Source organism: Solanum dulcamara, chromosome 8, assembly GCF_947179165.1.
Source record: "Solanum dulcamara chromosome 8, daSolDulc1.2, whole genome shotgun sequence".
Taxonomy (NCBI): Eukaryota; Viridiplantae; Streptophyta; class Magnoliopsida; order Solanales; family Solanaceae; genus Solanum; species Solanum dulcamara.
In genome coordinates, this window is record NC_077244.1 from 69009305 (window position 1) to 69025860 (window position 16556).

The following is a 16556-nucleotide window of genomic DNA, read 5'->3' on the forward strand; positions in this document are numbered from 1 at the left end:
TATAGAAAATAAATGAGGAGGTGGTGGAGGTGTGGGTATTATTACAGATAATGATAGAATTACACCTTGAAGTTATGGACATCAACATTAATATAACATATTTACAACAAAACATCAATTATTCAACAATTATATAAATAATAACTACATTAAAATGAGGAGAAACTAAAAAATGCTCAAAAAAGAAGAAAAAAGATAAATAGAAATGGAGGCCACAGAGAGATATCACATCACCTTGTCTATATCTAACTATATTATGTATATAGATTAGTGTTTTTTTTTTCAAAAGTTCTGCTGAACCGGCGAAGCCATTGTTGGATCAGAATGATTATGGCAGACAGTAGAAAACCAAAGGAAGTTGAGAGAGGGATGATGAAAGCACTCTACTTCCAGTTGGCAAAAGGCATATTAACAAATTATAGGTGTAAGAAGTCGCAGTACATGAAAAAAAAAAGGTTGCTCATTTCTGCAAATATCATTTCATTTGTAAAATGATTCAGCATTTTGGTAATGCTTGGATACAGAAGTACAACATGAATTGTATCATCCTATTATTTTCAGATCACTGGCCCAAGATATCTGATATTGATTTATTGATAGCTTGAAACAATTCTTGCCTGTCATTGGAAAAATAAAGAACACGTGAGGTGGAGCACAATAATATCAATTATGACCGAAGTGAAGCAAACAATTCAATGTGTATGGTCGGACCATCAGTATAAAAATATTACTAGCATTTGCATGAAGAATTTGGAGAAGCATGAAAACAAAATGCGGACATACAAATAACGCTAGTCTTTGTTATATGTGCAAAACAGACATCACAGCTAAGAGAGGGGACGGATCAGGGAGTAAGATTGGAGCCACTAGCTAAGAGAAAAGGTACTTTTTGATAGAGTTCTTTACCTGTCGGGCTTGAATAAGAGGTATCTGTATATGAACCACTACAACAGAGAATAGGAAATGCGTTAAGTCAATGGTTGCCGAGGAAATCAGAATAAGAACATATCGAACTCACTATTTGACACCTGAAAGAATAAAGGAGACAGAAATCTTTCTATTGTTCGTCAATAAATACAGGAGGAAATAAGTGTGCTTCAGTACTTACAGAAGAAAACAATATCCCGATGAATTCAAACACACTTGGAACAATAGGCAGGCGGTCGATTGCCTACTCAAAAAAAAAACAAAAAAAAACAGTACATTCACAATTCTCAAAAACAAAAATTTGAATCTCTCAACAGTATAATTTAGAGCAACACTACATCCTTGTTGCGAATACACTGGAAAAGAAAACGACCATCCATTATGGGCCTACGGATGATGTAAAACTACTAGTATGAGGTCATTTCCAACAGGGGTTATTGGAGTTCAATATGTTCTTGGATAGGTATTGCTGATTGATATGGTCATAAAGATTTTGTCAACCACCAAAGAGGTGATATTCTAAACTTCTCAATGTTGTATGGACATATAATAACTCCAGCATCTATATATAATAAAGCAACAAAAATTACCGTGACAAAATTCAAAGAAGCCCACAAACCAACAATAGCAGCAATTCCTAACCCAATTACAGCAATCCGGTCTTCAGGTTTGTCCCACTGTTTCCACAATAAAACAAGATGCCATTCAACCAATCTAAGCATAACAAATAAAGGTCATAAGACCTATGTTGCTTTAAAGTGTCAATGTCCAGACTTTTTTCTTCTTTTTTTTTTCTAGAGGGAGGGGGATGAAGGGGAGTGTAGCATGGAATCTTTGCCCTTATGCGATCAACCAAAAATGCAACAATGCAAAAGTGCAAACCATGAATGGAACAATCTGAAGATTAATTGACAGCTCCATTTTGGAGTCTTTTCCCAAGAGAAATGAGCAGTGGATTGATTCTGTTTCTTGTTATGAGTTTCACTACAATGAACTCTACGAATCAAGCTATGAGAATAGAAAAGGGACAGAAAGGACACTCACAATATTCTTTACTGATTTAACAACACTTGGGGAGGATAATGATTCAGAACTTTCACTCGTAGCCTTTGCTGTGATGGCCAGGTGACCTTGTCTTGCTATAGAAATAGTAACAGTCAGAAGGAATCTGTAAAATATCAGTACTACTGATTGAATCTGAAAGCATGAAAGCAAACCAAGGAGGAGACGCGGCATGACTTGAGCAGGAGGAATATCATAAGTGCCAAGGTGATCTATAAGAATCTTAAATATGACTTGGCATCTTCAATAAGCTTTCTATGTCAATCTTACCTGGTTAAGATTCTCCCAGTATCATTATAACTGTTAATTGAGACCTGTATCTTGTCAATCAAATGAATCTTCGTGAATGTTCTATTTACAAGCTCATTCACCTCCATAGCAGCCAAAAGTCAATAACAAATTCAGGATAGCCTCGTTCACAGGCTCATTTACTTCTATCTATTAGTAAATACGGAATAACAATATTTCTTTTTCATTGAGTATCTCTAGTGAAATGTAGCATCATCCCATGTTTTTCACCCTATTATGAAGTGCTCCAGATGACGAGAAAATGACATAAAAAGGCACGAAATAGGTCTAAAATGATCTCTTAACTATACACTTACCGGATTTAGTTCTTGAACTATTCAAAAACTTATCATGTTTGGTCTCTTAACTATATACTTACCAGTTTTAGTCCTTTAAGTATTTAAATAGTTATCATGTTGGGTCTCTTATCCATTTTTTATACAAATAATTTAGATTTATATTAACGGAACTCATGCATTCGTGAAATTAAATCTTTAATCCATTTTTTCAGTTGTTTCTCTCTGCCTGCTACTTTTTTTTTTCAAATACTCTAATGAAAAGAACAATAACCTCAACGATTTAAATTAAATTAATGAGGAAAGAAAATATAAGTCCTAATTTTATTCAATGGAGGATAAAATAAAGCATATTATTGTTGCTAATGACTTTTAACTTGAATAAACTATGTTTCCTTATTACTCAACTTTCTCTACGTAAAATAAAACGAACAGAATAATAAAACCGATCTATTTCAAAATTAAAAAATCTAATAAAAGTTGCAAATCTACCATTTTATAAATTTCAACTTCTGAATAATTAAATAAATTCCCTACAAGAAAGTCATTGGAGTACAAAATTTGAAATCAAAACATGTGAGAATAGAACTTTTAATTTTATTCTCATTGTAAGAAATTCGTTTCTATTAAATATAAATAAATCTCTCCTCACGCCTAACGGGTAATGATTTTTTTCTTTTTATAATAAATTTTAGTATATTCAACTCATTAATAGCAATAATATGCTTCATTTTATCCTCTATTGAATAAAATTAGGACTTATATTTTCTTGAGAAAATAAGGTAAAAGGGACCTTTGAGAGTTAAATGAAGGATAGGAGATTTGTATTTTTTTTAATTTTTTTTTATTATAAATTTTTAATTAGATGTTAATTATGAAGAGATGGGGTTGAATTAGAATATTTAAAAGTTTAGGGTAAAAATTAAAAGATCAAAAACTTTTAATAAAACCCTAATTTTCATTCATTTTACTCCACTTTTTTAAACTTATGTTCTCCATTTTCCTATTCTCTTCTCTCTTCTGTTCTTCATTTTCCTCCTCTCTTCTCTTCTCTTCTCTTTTCTTCATTTTTTTAAACGCTCTTGTTTCTTTTTCTTTCATCTTCTTCTTCCTGAACTTCTTTACTTTTTTTCTTCTCCGTTTTTCCCTTTCTTTTTAAACTTTTTGTGTTTTCATCTTCTTCTTCGGATGTTGTCATTCTCATTTTTTTCTTTACTTCGATTTGATTGTGAAAATTATATTAAAAAATTGATGAAAAGAGAAGAGAACAGAAGAGAGGATATGTTGTAAATGTTTATATAAACATGAGTTGTTCAAGCAACCAAGAAGATATTTAAACAACCAAAAGTTGTTTAGTTCAAACAACCAGAAGATATTTAAACAACCCTAAATTGTTTAGTTCAAACAACATAAGTTGTTTAAACAACCAAAAATTATTTAAACAACCAAAAATTGTTTAGTTCAAACAATCAGAAGATATTTAAACAACCCTAAGTTGTTTAGTTCAAACAATCAGAAGTTGTTTAAACAACCAAAAGTTGTTTAGTTCAAACAACCAAAAGATATTTAAACAACCCTAAGTTGTTTAGGTGTTTTTTACAACCCTCTTATATGTTGGACCTATTTGTAAATAACAAAATTTTGGGGTGTATAAAAATATTTTTTTTAAATTAGCATAACTCATTAATACCTAATTATACTAGAGTCCCTTTTACTCAATTTTTAAAACTTGTGTCCTATATCCTCAAATAGATAACTCAAAAGTCTTTTTTAATTAAAATCCCCAACTTTTACATTAAATACTTGCATTCAAAAAATAATGTTATTATAAGACAAAATGCATGGAAGTAATATCTATTGATTTTCAGTGATTGGAGTTTCTTTGTATTCTAGCTTTCATCCGTGAAGGATGGCTGTATAGTATGCACATAAATAGATAATCCAGTATTCACATGTGCATCATTGGAATAACGAGTGCTATAGTCTTTATATTTATTTAAAAAATGTTTTTTTGCATTTTTACTCCTATTAACCTAAAGACCAAGATTAGGCAGTCTTTGAGCATCCACTTTTCCTAATCTGTGGCTGCTAAAAATAAGAGAGAGAAAGCAGATCAAAACAGAATAGCTATCGGCCGCCATGGATGTAAATGTTGAACTCCAAAATTTCATCCGGGTATGGTTTGCAGCTATTGGAGCATTATGCTATTGTTACTACTGCGTAACCCGCATTCCTAGCGGCATCCTTAGGCTTCTCTTTGTTCTTCCTATTGTCTATTTCTTCCTTATCCTCCCTCTTGACCTCTCTTCCTTCCATCTTGGTGCCCCCACAATTTTCTACCTCGCTTGGCTCGCCAATTTCAAGCTGCTCCTCTTTTGTTTCGATCGAGGACCTTTATCCTCTTACTCTTCTTTGCCTCTTCTTCATTTCCTCTCCATTGCTCTTCTCCCTGTCAAACCCAAATACGTTATCAGCGACGGATTCAAAAATTTAACTCAGTCCGTGCAGAGCACCGAAAGAGTATCTGGTTTGTTTTGGGGGAAAATAATCATTTTGGCAGCTATAATTAGAGCATACAATTACAGAGAACTTTTTCATTCAAATGTAATTTTGGTTCTTTATTGCTTACATATTTATTTAGCAGTTGAGTTGGTTCTTGGAATCACAGTTGTCCCAGTACGAGCTCTTTTAGGGCTAGAAATTGAGCCCCAGTTCAACGACCCGTACCTTGCCACCTCACTTCAAGACTTTTGGGGCCGTAGATGGAACTTAATGGTGCCGGGGATTTTACGCCCGGCGGTGTATTTCCCTGTTAGGGCTATTTCAATTTGTTCTTTAGGAAAGGAATTGGCTAATTTGCCAGCAATTTTGGCTACATTTTTAGTATCTGGGCTAATGCATGAATTGATCTATTATTACCTCTCGCGCGCGAGACCCACATGGGAAGTGACTTGGTTCTTCGTCTTGCAAGGGATTTGTGTGTGTATTGAAGTTACTGCGAAGAAATTTTTTCATGGCGGCTGGCAGATGAACAGAGTGGTTTCCGGCGTCCTCACATTGGCGTTTGTGGCTTGGACTGGCGATTGGCTCTTTTTCCCACAGATTATTAGGAATGAGTTAGATCAGAAAGCCATTAATGAGTACTACGTTATGGTAGATTTGGTCAAATATAGGTTGCTGCCACTTTTGGGAATTTAGATTTTGTAAGTACCCTATATTGGGATGGAGTTAGCTCCATTTTTTCCTAAGAAATAGGGTACGCCCTTGTATTTAAATTCGGCATTATTTTAGTTATTTGGTGATTAAGCAAATTTTAGTTATGTGCTTGGTGTTTTTACGGGTCATGTGATTAAGCAAATTACTCCTGCCTACCGTTAGGACCAAAATGATACACTTTTCATACATATAAGACTCATTATTATTCAAGCAGTATATATGTTAGGCACCAAAATAATTCTGCACAAGGACATTTATCATCATTTTCTCACGGCAATGTAACATACGATTGAGTAAAGACAAATAACATGACAAAAATCTTACAAACTTGTTATTAGTTTACGTTTCATTTATACGAAATTAGAGATTTTTATTTTTACGGAAAAATAAGGTTCTTGGTGATTAATTGTGGAAAACTGATTCATAAAACTAGTTGATTTTATTTAATTAATGTCGATCGCATGGAGTGGTCTGCTAATATCTTGAGTCAATTTCCAATTCATGTTTTGTTTTAAGTGTATACTGGAAAGCCCAATTCTACAGAATCAGAAAACAAAGCAGCTTCCACTTATCTAAATTCCATCACAATGGTATTGAGTAGTGTTAAGGAAACCTGTATAACTGGCCAGAGTTACCTATGACTTGCTGTAAATTTTGGAAGAGGAGTATTCTCAATCTAAGGCCTCAACAATTTCTTACATTAAATTGCTATAAGGAAAAAATAAATAAAAGAGGCGTGGTACATGCTCCATGCCAGCCACTTGTGTCTGATTGACATTTTTTTTTAGCTAAGATCAAGTGTTCAATAGATAGCAATCTTTTTTTTTTTCGGAATCTCTAGTAAAACACGTAATTGCTATTCTTCGGGTGCGCACTGGGTAAATTTGTTCCTGTGTATGTAGGATCATTAAATCTATTTCACTAGTTTAATAGCGCAATCACATGTTTATGAAACACTAACTACATTGAAGAATCACAATATATAAATCGCACCTTGTTACAAAATTGTTACAATGCTTTTCAGAAAGAAATCCTCATGTGTAATAGTTCGCAAACCACACAAGAAATATAAACTGCACTAGGTAAGTTCCGAGTGACCAACTCGCCTTAGAAAGCGACGTTGATAGGGAGAATCGATCCCTAACCACCATTATGAAATACCATATGTTGTACCAACTCAGACATTCTTACAGATTTAACAATTTATATATAATATAAAGCTAGATATTAAAAAAGTGATGTGGCACCTCTTTTAGCCAAGGATCCTATTTATTTTTTTCTTCTATTTTTGACATTTTTTCTTATTTTTCTTAAATAATCTATTTTAAAAAATCATCTTCATAACTCACATCTCTTCATCTTTATCTTTATGACTACTTTTAATTAGTAATTAATAATATTAAATCTTTAAAATCTCTTAGTGTGGAAGTTATATATACTCCACCAAGTAGTACAATATCTAACAAGTTCCTATTTTACCAAATGATATTTGTCATTCATTTTGAAGCAGGTAAGTTTTTTTGCATTTCTTTTCTTTTACAACTTAGTTTTTTTTTAAGCCTAGTTAGAAAATTGGTACTTTGATGCAATTTATTTATCACATTTTTTTTTATGTAATTCATTGATTTGTTATTTGCCTGAGGATAATTATTTTTCACTGTTGTTTTTTGCTTAAAATTTTTCTAATTCAATAGATGTAATTGTATTAATCATTTTTGGTTATTTATGGATGTGTTATTTTTGAAAGATGATTATAATTTTCAAATAATGTGATTTTTTTAATTGTTTCATCTATTTTGGAACCTATAAGAAAAATTTTCTGTTTTGATTTATAATGGGGTAATAAGTTATTTGCATACAATATTTACATCAAATCTCGCTATATATATATATTAAAGCTAGATTAAGAGAGTTGATGCAACATGCCTCATAGATTAAGGAAGGTGTTATATTTTTTCTTTTCTTTTTTTGACCTTTTTCTATTAATTTGTTTTTAAATAAATAATTCTCTCTTTCTTCGCCTAAGCACACAAGTCTCATTGGAATTTGACATGGATATGGCCAGTGGAGGATCCAAAATGTAAACTAGTGAGTTCTAACATAAGAAAGTGTGATATAAAATGTATATTTAACTCTCTCTCTCTCTCTATATATATATATATATGTATACTAGAGAACTTATTCGCGCTTTGCGTGGAGTAAAAATTTACATCACCCGTTTGGTCATAAAAAAATATAAATTAACTTTCTTTCTGGAATTGTTTTTACTTTATTTGAAAATTAATTTTGACCATGAAAAAATCAAATTAAACTTGAAGTTAAAATATTATTTTGAAAAACTTCTCGACTACTCCATATTCAGAATTTCAAATAAAATGCTAGTTTCTATCATTTGTGAAAAAGTATAATCAAACACAATTTCAATTTTAAAAATTTCTTGTAAAGTAAAAAATGTTTGATTTCTAATTATAAATGGACCAATGCTCATCAAATCACGGTCTATTTTTCTTTCTAATACTAGAATATTGAAATTATCAAAAAGTATATTTTTATTAGAATCAATTTATTTTAAGTATTTCTTTCAAACGTGTTATCTAAACAGAAGAAATCATAACATCCATCAAATGTCTTTTTCGAACCTTAAGTTTTCAAATATTAAACCAATATTTACATAAAAATATTATATATATATATATATATATTTTATTTTAAGCAAATATGAAATAATATGTGTAAAAATAACTTGTTAAAAAATCTTTGACTATATATTTGTCTGCCCAAGTTATCTATTTATTTAGTCTTTGTTACTCAAGAAATAGTTGAATGAAAACATGATATCAAAAATTTCTCAAAAAACACACCTCATTGTATCACCTTAAAAAAAAACACAACAAACTTTTATTAGTTTTCTAATCATATTCACTAGTCTAATATTATGAATTCATGACATAATAAGATTAAATGAACATGTTTCATTAAATGTGGATATTCATTTAGTAGGTAGGTGTAAATATAACGGTGTTCAAATATTTTGATCAAGTTATGAAGTTTATTTTGTTTTAAAGATTCATAAATACACAAAGTAATAGTATAACGAAAATAATATGTTCAATCTATTTGAGGAATTTTTGAAAAAGCAATGGGCAAGATATACGTGCTTCATTAACTCGATATATAAGCTATTAACCCAAATTAGTAGAACAATTTTATGACGTATTAATAAAATAAATTGAACTAAACCTTCTATTATAAATATTAAGTACCAATTTGTTTCAAAATTATAGTATTAAGTGGATGAAGGGTGTAATGATATTTTAATTTATAAAGAGGTATTATATCATCTTGTATATACTTATATAAGATTATGTATTAACTTAAAAATATCTAGAAATTGTGAATGCATATATTTAGCTTATTGAATAGGAATGTGTTGGCATGACCTTTCTAATACAAGTCAAGTTTTAAGATGATGATGATCTAGATGGTGATGGAATTGTCATTATTTTTGTCTTGACATATTTTTTTCTCCCTGGAAGCATTCGACTCTTGATCTTTTCTGTATTGTTAATTTTCTTCCTCAAATGAAAAAATTAAGTTTTTTTAAATGAAAAAATAAATTGTTAAGTATTATGAATGAAAAGATGGAAAGATACTAAGAATTTTGAAGAAAAAAACGTTTTGAGATTAATTACTATAAATTTACCTCACTTATTTGATGAAAAATTTATAAATTCAGAAGAGTTAATAGAAAATAATTATAACCGTGAAAAATTACAAAGAAATTATTTAACAAAAAAAATCAAGGCAAAGCAAGAGCATATAAAATTTTTCTCTATACAAAAATGATAAATGTATGACGAAAACACATACATTAGAGTCTCAATTCAACATAGAAAACAATCACTACTCAAAGTTATTACAAAAGTACAAATACATATTGAAACTTTAAACCAAAAGTAAAAAATACTAACAATATCCAATAGATACGAAAAATATATAATAAGTAATACAAGTATACAAAAAATGAAGAGAGACAAGAAAGGAGAGTTTTCTTATTCTTCCAAGAATATCAAGTGTTTTCCAAATCTTCAAGTGTATAACAAAATCTTCAAGACATCTATTTATATTGTTACATAAAGGCATACAAAGAGATGACAATAAACATGGCATTAATCCTTGAGAATGTGGGGAGATCAAGGGGTGTATATAGAAAATAAATGAGGAGGTGGTGGAGGTGTGGGTATTATTAAAGATAATGATAGAATTACACCTTGAAGTTATGGACATCAACATTAGTATAACATATTTACAACAAAACATCAATTATTCAACAATTATATAAATAATAACTACATTAAAATGAGGAGAAACTAAAAAATGCTCAAAAAAGAAGAAAAAAGATAAATAGAAATGGAGGCCACAGAGAGATATCACATCACCTTGTCTATATCTAACTTTATTATGTATATAGATTAGTGTTGTTTTTTTCAAAAGTTCTGCTGAACCGGCGAAGCCATTGTTGGATCAGAATGATTATGGCAGACAGTAGAAAACCAAAGGAAGTTGAGAGAGGGATGATGAAAGCACTCTACTTCCAGTTGGCAAAAGGCATATTAACAAATTATAGGTGTAAGAAGTCGCAGTACATGAAAAAAAAAAGGTTGCTCATTTCTGCAAATATCATTTCATTTGTAAAATGATTCAGCATTTTGGTAATGCTTGGATACAGAAGTACAACATGAATTGTATCATCCTATTATTTTCAGATCACTGGCCCAAGATATCTGATATTGATTTATTGATAGCTTGAAACAATTCTTGCCTGTCATTGGAAAAATAAAGAACACGTGAGGTGGAGCACAATAATATCAATTATGACCGAAGTGAAGCAAACAATTCAATGTGTATGGTCGGACCATCAGTATAAAAATATTACTAGCATTTGCATGAAGAATTTGGAGAAGCATGAAAACAAAATGCGGACATACAAATAACGCTAGTCTTTGTTATATGTGCAAAACAGACATCACAGCTAAGAGAGGGGACGGATCAGGGAGTAAGATTGGAGCCACTAGCTAAGAGAAAAGGTACTTTTTGATAGAGTTCTTTACCTGTCGGGCTTGAATAAGAGGTATCTGTATATGAACCACTACAACAGAGAATAGGAAATGCGTTAAGTCAATGGTTGCCGAGGAAATCAGAATAAGAACATATCGAACTCACTATTTGACACCTGAAAGAATAAAGGAGACAGAAATCTTTCTATTGTTCGTCAATAAATACAGGAGGAAATAAGTGTGCTTCAGTACTTACAGAAGAAAACAATATCCCGATGAATTCAAACACACTTGGAACAATAGGCAGGCGGTCGATTGCCTACTCAAAAAAAAAACAAAAAAAAACAGTACATTCACAATTCTCAAAAACAAAAATTTGAATCTCTCAACAGTATAATTTAGAGCAACACTACATCCTTGTTGCGAATACACTGGAAAAGAAAACGACCATCCATTATGGGCCTACGGATGATGTAAAACTACTAGTATGAGGTCATTTCCAACAGGGGTTATTGGAGTTCAATATGTTCTTGGATAGGTATTGCTGATTGATATGGTCATAAAGATTTTGTCAACCACCAAAGAGGTGATATTCTAAACTTCTCAATGTTGTATGGACATATAATAACTCCAGCATCTATATATAATAAAGCAACAAAAATTACCGTGACAAAATTCAAAGAAGCCCACAAACCAACAATAGCAGCAATTCCTAACCCAATTACAGCAATCCGGTCTTCAGGTTTGTCCCACTGTTTCCACAATAAAACAAGATGCCATTCAACCAATCTAAGCATAACAAATAAAGGTCATAAGACCTATGTTGCTTTAAAGTGTCAATGTCCAGACTTTTTTCTTCTTTTTTTTTTCTAGAGGGAGGGGGATGAAGGGGAGTGTAGCATGGAATCTTTGCCCTTATGCGATCAACCAAAAATGCAACAATGCAAAAGTGCAAACCATGAATGGAACAATCTGAAGATTAATTGACAGCTCCATTTTGGAGTCTTTTCCCAAGAGAAATGAGCAGTGGATTGATTCTGTTTCTTGTTATGAGTTTCACTACAATGAACTATACGAATCAAGCTATGAGAATAGAAAAGGGACAGAAAGGACACTCACAATATTCTTTACTGATTTAACAACACTTGGGGAGGATAATGATTCAGAACTTTCACTCGTAGCCTTTGCTGTGATGGCCAGGTGACCTTGTCTTGCTATAGAAATAGTAACAGTCGGAAGGAATCTGTAAAATATCAGTACTACTGATTGAATCTGAAAGCATGAAAACAAACCAAGGAGGAGACGCGGCATGACTTGAGCAGGAGGAATATCATAAGTGCCAAGGTGATCTATAAGAATCTTAAATATGACTTGGCATCTTCAATAAGCTTTCTATGTCAATCTTACCTGGTTAAGATTCTCCCAGTATCATTATAACTGTTAATTGAGACCTGTATCTTGTCAATCAAATGAATCTTCGTGAATGTTCTATTTACAAGCTCATTCACCTCCATAGCAGCCAAAAGTCAATAACAAATTCAGGATAGCCTCGTTCACAGGCTCATTTACTTCTATCTATTAGTAAATACGGAATAACAATATTTCTTTTTCATTGAGTATCTCTAGTGAAATGTAGCATCATCCCATGTTTTTCTCCCTATTATGAAGTGCTCCAGATGACGAGAAAATGACATAAAAAGGCACGAAATAGGTCTAAAATGATCTCTTAACTATACACTTACCGGATTTAGTTCTTGAACTATTCAAAAACTTATCATGTTTGGTCTCTTAACTATATACTTACCAGTTTTAGTCCTTTAAGTATTTAAATAGTTATCATGTTGGGTCTCTTATCCATTTTTTATACAAATAATTTAGATTTATATTAACGGAACTCATGCATTCGTGAAATTAAATCTTTAATCCATTTTTTCAGTTGTTTCTCTCTGCCTGCTACTTTTTTTTTCCAAATACTCTAATGAAAAGAACAATAACCTCAACGATTTAAAATTAAATTAATGAGGAAAGAAAATATAAGTCCTAATTTTATTCAATGGAGGATAAAATAAAGCATATTATTGTTGCTAATGACTTTTAACTTGAATAAACTATGTTTCCTTATTACTCAACTTTCTCTACGTAAAATAAAACGAACAGAATAATAAAACCGATCTATTTCAAAATTAAAAAATCTAATAAAAGTTGCAAATCTACCATTTTATAAATTTCAACTTCTAAATAATTAAATAAATTCCCTACAAGAAAGTCGTTGGAGTACAAAATTTGAAATCAAAACATGTGAGAATAGAACTTTTAATTTTATTCTCATTGTAAGAAATTCGTTTCTATTAAATATAAATAAATCTCTCCTCACGCCTAACGGGTAATGATTTTTTTCTTTTTATAATAAATTTTAGTATATTCAACTCATTAATAGCAATAATATGCTTCATTTTATCCTCTATTGAATAAAATTAGGACTTATATTTTCTTTCCTCATTAATTTAATTTTAAATCGTTAAGGTTATTGTTCTTTTCATAAGAGTATTTTAAAAAAAAAAAAAGTAGTAGGAGAGAGAAACAACAGAAAAAATAGATTAAAGATTTAATCTTATTAACGCATAGATTCAATTAATATATACCTAACTTTGTATAAAAAATGAATAAGAGACCAAATCTAATAATTATTTAAATACTTAAAAGAAATAAAACCGATAAGTGTAAGGAACTAAAACTTAAGTGTATAATTAAAGGAATAAATTCGGGAAATGTATAGTGAATGTCAAGGGACGATGGGTTTACCCTAGTAAAACGGGTCATTTCCCCTCGCCAAAAGGTACAATCCCGGTTATAATACTGAAGTGAAATTGCAACACAACCTCAAAATTATACTTCAATAAGACTAATTGCAGAACAAAAATTTCCAGGCCACACAGTTCAGAAGAGAAGAATGAAATTGTAATTGCGGATGTTGAAGAAGAAAACTTAAACTTACTGGTGGGGACGAAAAGAGTAGATGAGTGAACAGTTCCGAAAAGGGTTTGTCTTCCATTGATGGAGGGCGGAGGAGGATGCATCTTAACTACTACGATTGAAGCCATCTGAGAATTTCAACTTCGTTTTTTGTCAAATGGAAACAACAGTTAAAGGAGAGATTGAGGATATACGAAGACCAAGTTTGATGGAAAGAATGATATTCGAAGCAGATTGGGCAGTGACGAACACGCAGCCACGTACGCCACAACAATAATAAGAGCCAAAGCCGAATGTGGGAATCAGAAGGCCAGCTCTGGTTCACAAAATTAACCCGTGAAAGCACTTTGGTGACTTTTGCTATTAATTTATTTTAAGTATTTTTTAATTAAAAATTATTTTTAAATATTAAATTTAAAAAGTTCTAACTATTATGATATAATATAACTATTTAAGAGACGGAGTTTTTGTCCACCAATTTGTGTACACTGAAAAAAAATTAAAACGATTCTACATGGACAAAGCACATTCATTAATTATTCAAATAGTTGTTCGATTACTTGAAGTGGATAAAAATCCATTTCGACATCCAGAAGAGAATGAAGAATTTTTTGGTCCTGAAATAGCATATCTCAGTGTTATTAGTGCACTTATGTATCTTGCTAACGCAAACAGGCCTGATATAACATTTACCGTTAATTTGCTGGCAATGTATAGTTTATCCCCAACGCAAAGACATTGGAATGATATCAAGCAAATTTTTGCAATATCTAAAAGTTACTATTGATATATGTTTGATTTATACTAACAAAGGTTGCGCAGATGCATGTTATTTATCAGATCCACATATAACTCGATCGCAAACAAGCTATTTATTTACACACGGAGGACTGTTATATCATGGCGATCTATGAAGTAGTCTATTGTTGCTACTTCTTCAAATCATGTTGAAATAATATCAATTCATGAAGCAAGTAGAGAGTGTGTGTGGTTGAGATCGATGATACAGTTCATCAAAGAAAGATGCGGCTTGAAAAATAATGTCAAAGTACCCACAGTTATATTCGAAGACAATATCGCGTGCATAGCTCAATTGAAAGGTGGCTTCATAAAAGAAGACAAAACGAAACATATTTAACCAAAATTATTCTTCACATATGATCTCCAGAAGAATAGTGATATTGATGTACAACAAGTTCGTTCGAGTGATAATCTTGCAGATTTATTCACAAAGGCATTATCAACATCAATTTTTGAGAAGCTAAGATATAAGATTGGAATGCGTCGTCTCTAAAATATCAAATGAAGTTTTCATCAAGGGGTGTAAAATACGTGTTGTACTTTTTTTTTCTTAACCAAAGTTTTGTCCCACTGAGTTTTCCTGGTAAGGTTTTTAATGAGGCAGCACCAAAGACGTATTACCAGATGTGTATATTCTTTTTTCTTAACTAGGTTTTTTCCCACTGAGTTTTTCCTAGTAAGGTTTTAATGAGGCACGACATTTATGAATATTGAAAATAACTATATATATATATATATATATATATATTTGTTCTTTCACTAGAGTTTTTCTTTTATATGGACATTCAAGGGAGAGTATTATGATATAATATAATAAATGGATGTCATTTTTATGTAGGGCCCACTCAAAGTGGGCAAGTTGCCCCTAGTCTTTCTCGTCTTTTTTGGCTATAAAATGTCATACTTTGACAATAAAAAATATATACGAATTCTAATCTCTCTTTCTCATCTGTTGCTTTCTCTCTCTCTCACTATCTCTTCTCCTTAATTTGCTAAATTAGTTTATTTTATAACATTAATAAATATTTAATTTTAATCTAAAATAATAAAAATAAGTCAAAAGTCATAATTAAAATTTATAACTTATGACTTATGGCTTGTAAATCAAAATCAAAAATTCATTCAAATAAGCTCTTACACCTCTTTAGAGTCATTAGGTAGCTTGTTAGGAGCTAAATTGTTTCTGTATTAAATTTTATACATAGCAGAAGAATATTGTGAGTAAACATAATAAGTATAACTTATACAACATTTAATATATAAATAATTTAGTTCATAAAAAATAAAATAACTAATTATACGCGAATAACTAAACTATGCATAGTTAATCTAATATATATATTCTCTCATAAATAATTTTTATATTATTAATATATATGCATAATTCTAAACATCTATTAAAACGAAGCGCTTAAAAAACTAGTGCACTGAAAAAGCTTTTAACATCATATACAACACAGGTGTTGTATAAGGAGTAAAGTATTCATGTATTAAATTTCACATCTATTATCATACTAGATAAGGGACGCCACGGGCCCAACAATAACGAACGTTAGCTACAGTGCATCAAACTATTGGCTTTTGTGCTATTGAAAAGTAATTAATAGCTATAATATTCATCCACTTAATAGCTGCGGCAAGTTATTTGAACAACCATGAGGTTGGTGACAGGTTTTGCAGTTTTGGGGAAATCAACGCTAACAGCAGCAAGCTTTGCCAATTTAAGGTACTTCACATCCAAAGCTCCAAGTTCACTGAGGTCAGCATGAATCACATGTGCGTTGCAGATTTCTCCATGGCTCTGTTGAACCATGTTCTTTGAGAAAAAATCTATTATGTTCTGTAAATAAAGAAAAAGATAGTTAAAAAAATAAAAAATAAATAGCACACCCAAGTGTCATAAAGTGCAAAATCTATTGAATATAGCTAGATATTT

The 16556-nt window shown here is 31.1% G+C and overlaps 3 protein-coding genes across 3 annotated transcripts; 1 reads left to right on the forward strand and 2 right to left on the reverse strand.

The window, feature by feature from the left end:
- Positions 1-442: 442 nt before the first annotated feature.
- Positions 443-2819, reverse strand: LOC129901089 (protein CURVATURE THYLAKOID 1C, chloroplastic-like). The gene is made up of 5 exons (XM_055976206.1): positions 1972-2819; positions 1518-1604; positions 1109-1171; positions 907-944; positions 443-617 (listed from the first exon to the last, which is right to left on the reverse strand). Exons 1-5 carry the CDS (start codon positions 2161-2163, stop codon positions 563-565), a joined length of 435 nt encoding a protein of 144 aa, XP_055832181.1. The 5' UTR covers positions 2164-2819; the 3' UTR covers positions 443-562.
- A 1863-nt stretch (positions 2820-4682) lies between these two features.
- LOC129899449 (long-chain-alcohol O-fatty-acyltransferase-like) lies at positions 4683-6052 on the forward strand. Its single transcript, XM_055974422.1, has one exon. It carries the CDS (start codon positions 4713-4715, stop codon positions 5769-5771), a length of 1059 nt encoding a protein of 352 aa, XP_055830397.1. The 5' UTR covers positions 4683-4712; the 3' UTR covers positions 5772-6052.
- Positions 6053-10436: 4384 nt separating this feature from the next.
- On the reverse strand, positions 10437-14131 carry LOC129900335 (protein CURVATURE THYLAKOID 1C, chloroplastic-like). Its single transcript, XM_055975297.1, has 6 exons — positions 13842-14131; positions 11966-12060; positions 11512-11598; positions 11103-11165; positions 10901-10938; positions 10437-10611 (listed from the first exon to the last, which is right to left on the reverse strand). Exons 1-6 carry the CDS (start codon positions 13945-13947, stop codon positions 10557-10559), a joined length of 444 nt encoding a protein of 147 aa, XP_055831272.1. The 5' UTR covers positions 13948-14131; the 3' UTR covers positions 10437-10556.
- Positions 14132-16556: the final 2425 nt, after the last annotated feature.

Coding starts and splice junctions, on each gene's coding strand:
- LOC129901089 (XM_055976206.1), bottom strand. CDS start 2,163: ATGCCGCGTCTCCTCCTTGGTTTGCTTTCATGCTTTCAGATTCAATCA. Junction 945..1,108: donor TCGGGATATTGTTTTCTTCT/GTAAGTACTGAA, acceptor TCTCTGTTGTAG/TGGTTCATATACAGATACCT. Junction 618..906: donor CTCTTATTCAAGCCCGACAG/GTAAAGAACTCT, acceptor TTCCAATGACAG/GCAAGAATTGTTTCAAGCTA.
- LOC129899449 (XM_055974422.1), top strand. CDS start 4,713: ATGGATGTAAATGTTGAACTCCAAAATTTCATCCGGGTATGGTTTGCA.
- LOC129900335 (XM_055975297.1), bottom strand. CDS start 13,947: ATGGCTTCAATCGTAGTAGTTAAGATGCATCCTCCTCCGCCCTCCATC. Junction 11,599..11,965: donor TTAAATCAGTAAAGAATATT/GTGAGTGTCCTT, acceptor TTGTGGAAACAG/TGGGACAAACCTGAAGACCG. Junction 10,939..11,102: donor TCGGGATATTGTTTTCTTCT/GTAAGTACTGAA, acceptor TCTCTGTTGTAG/TGGTTCATATACAGATACCT.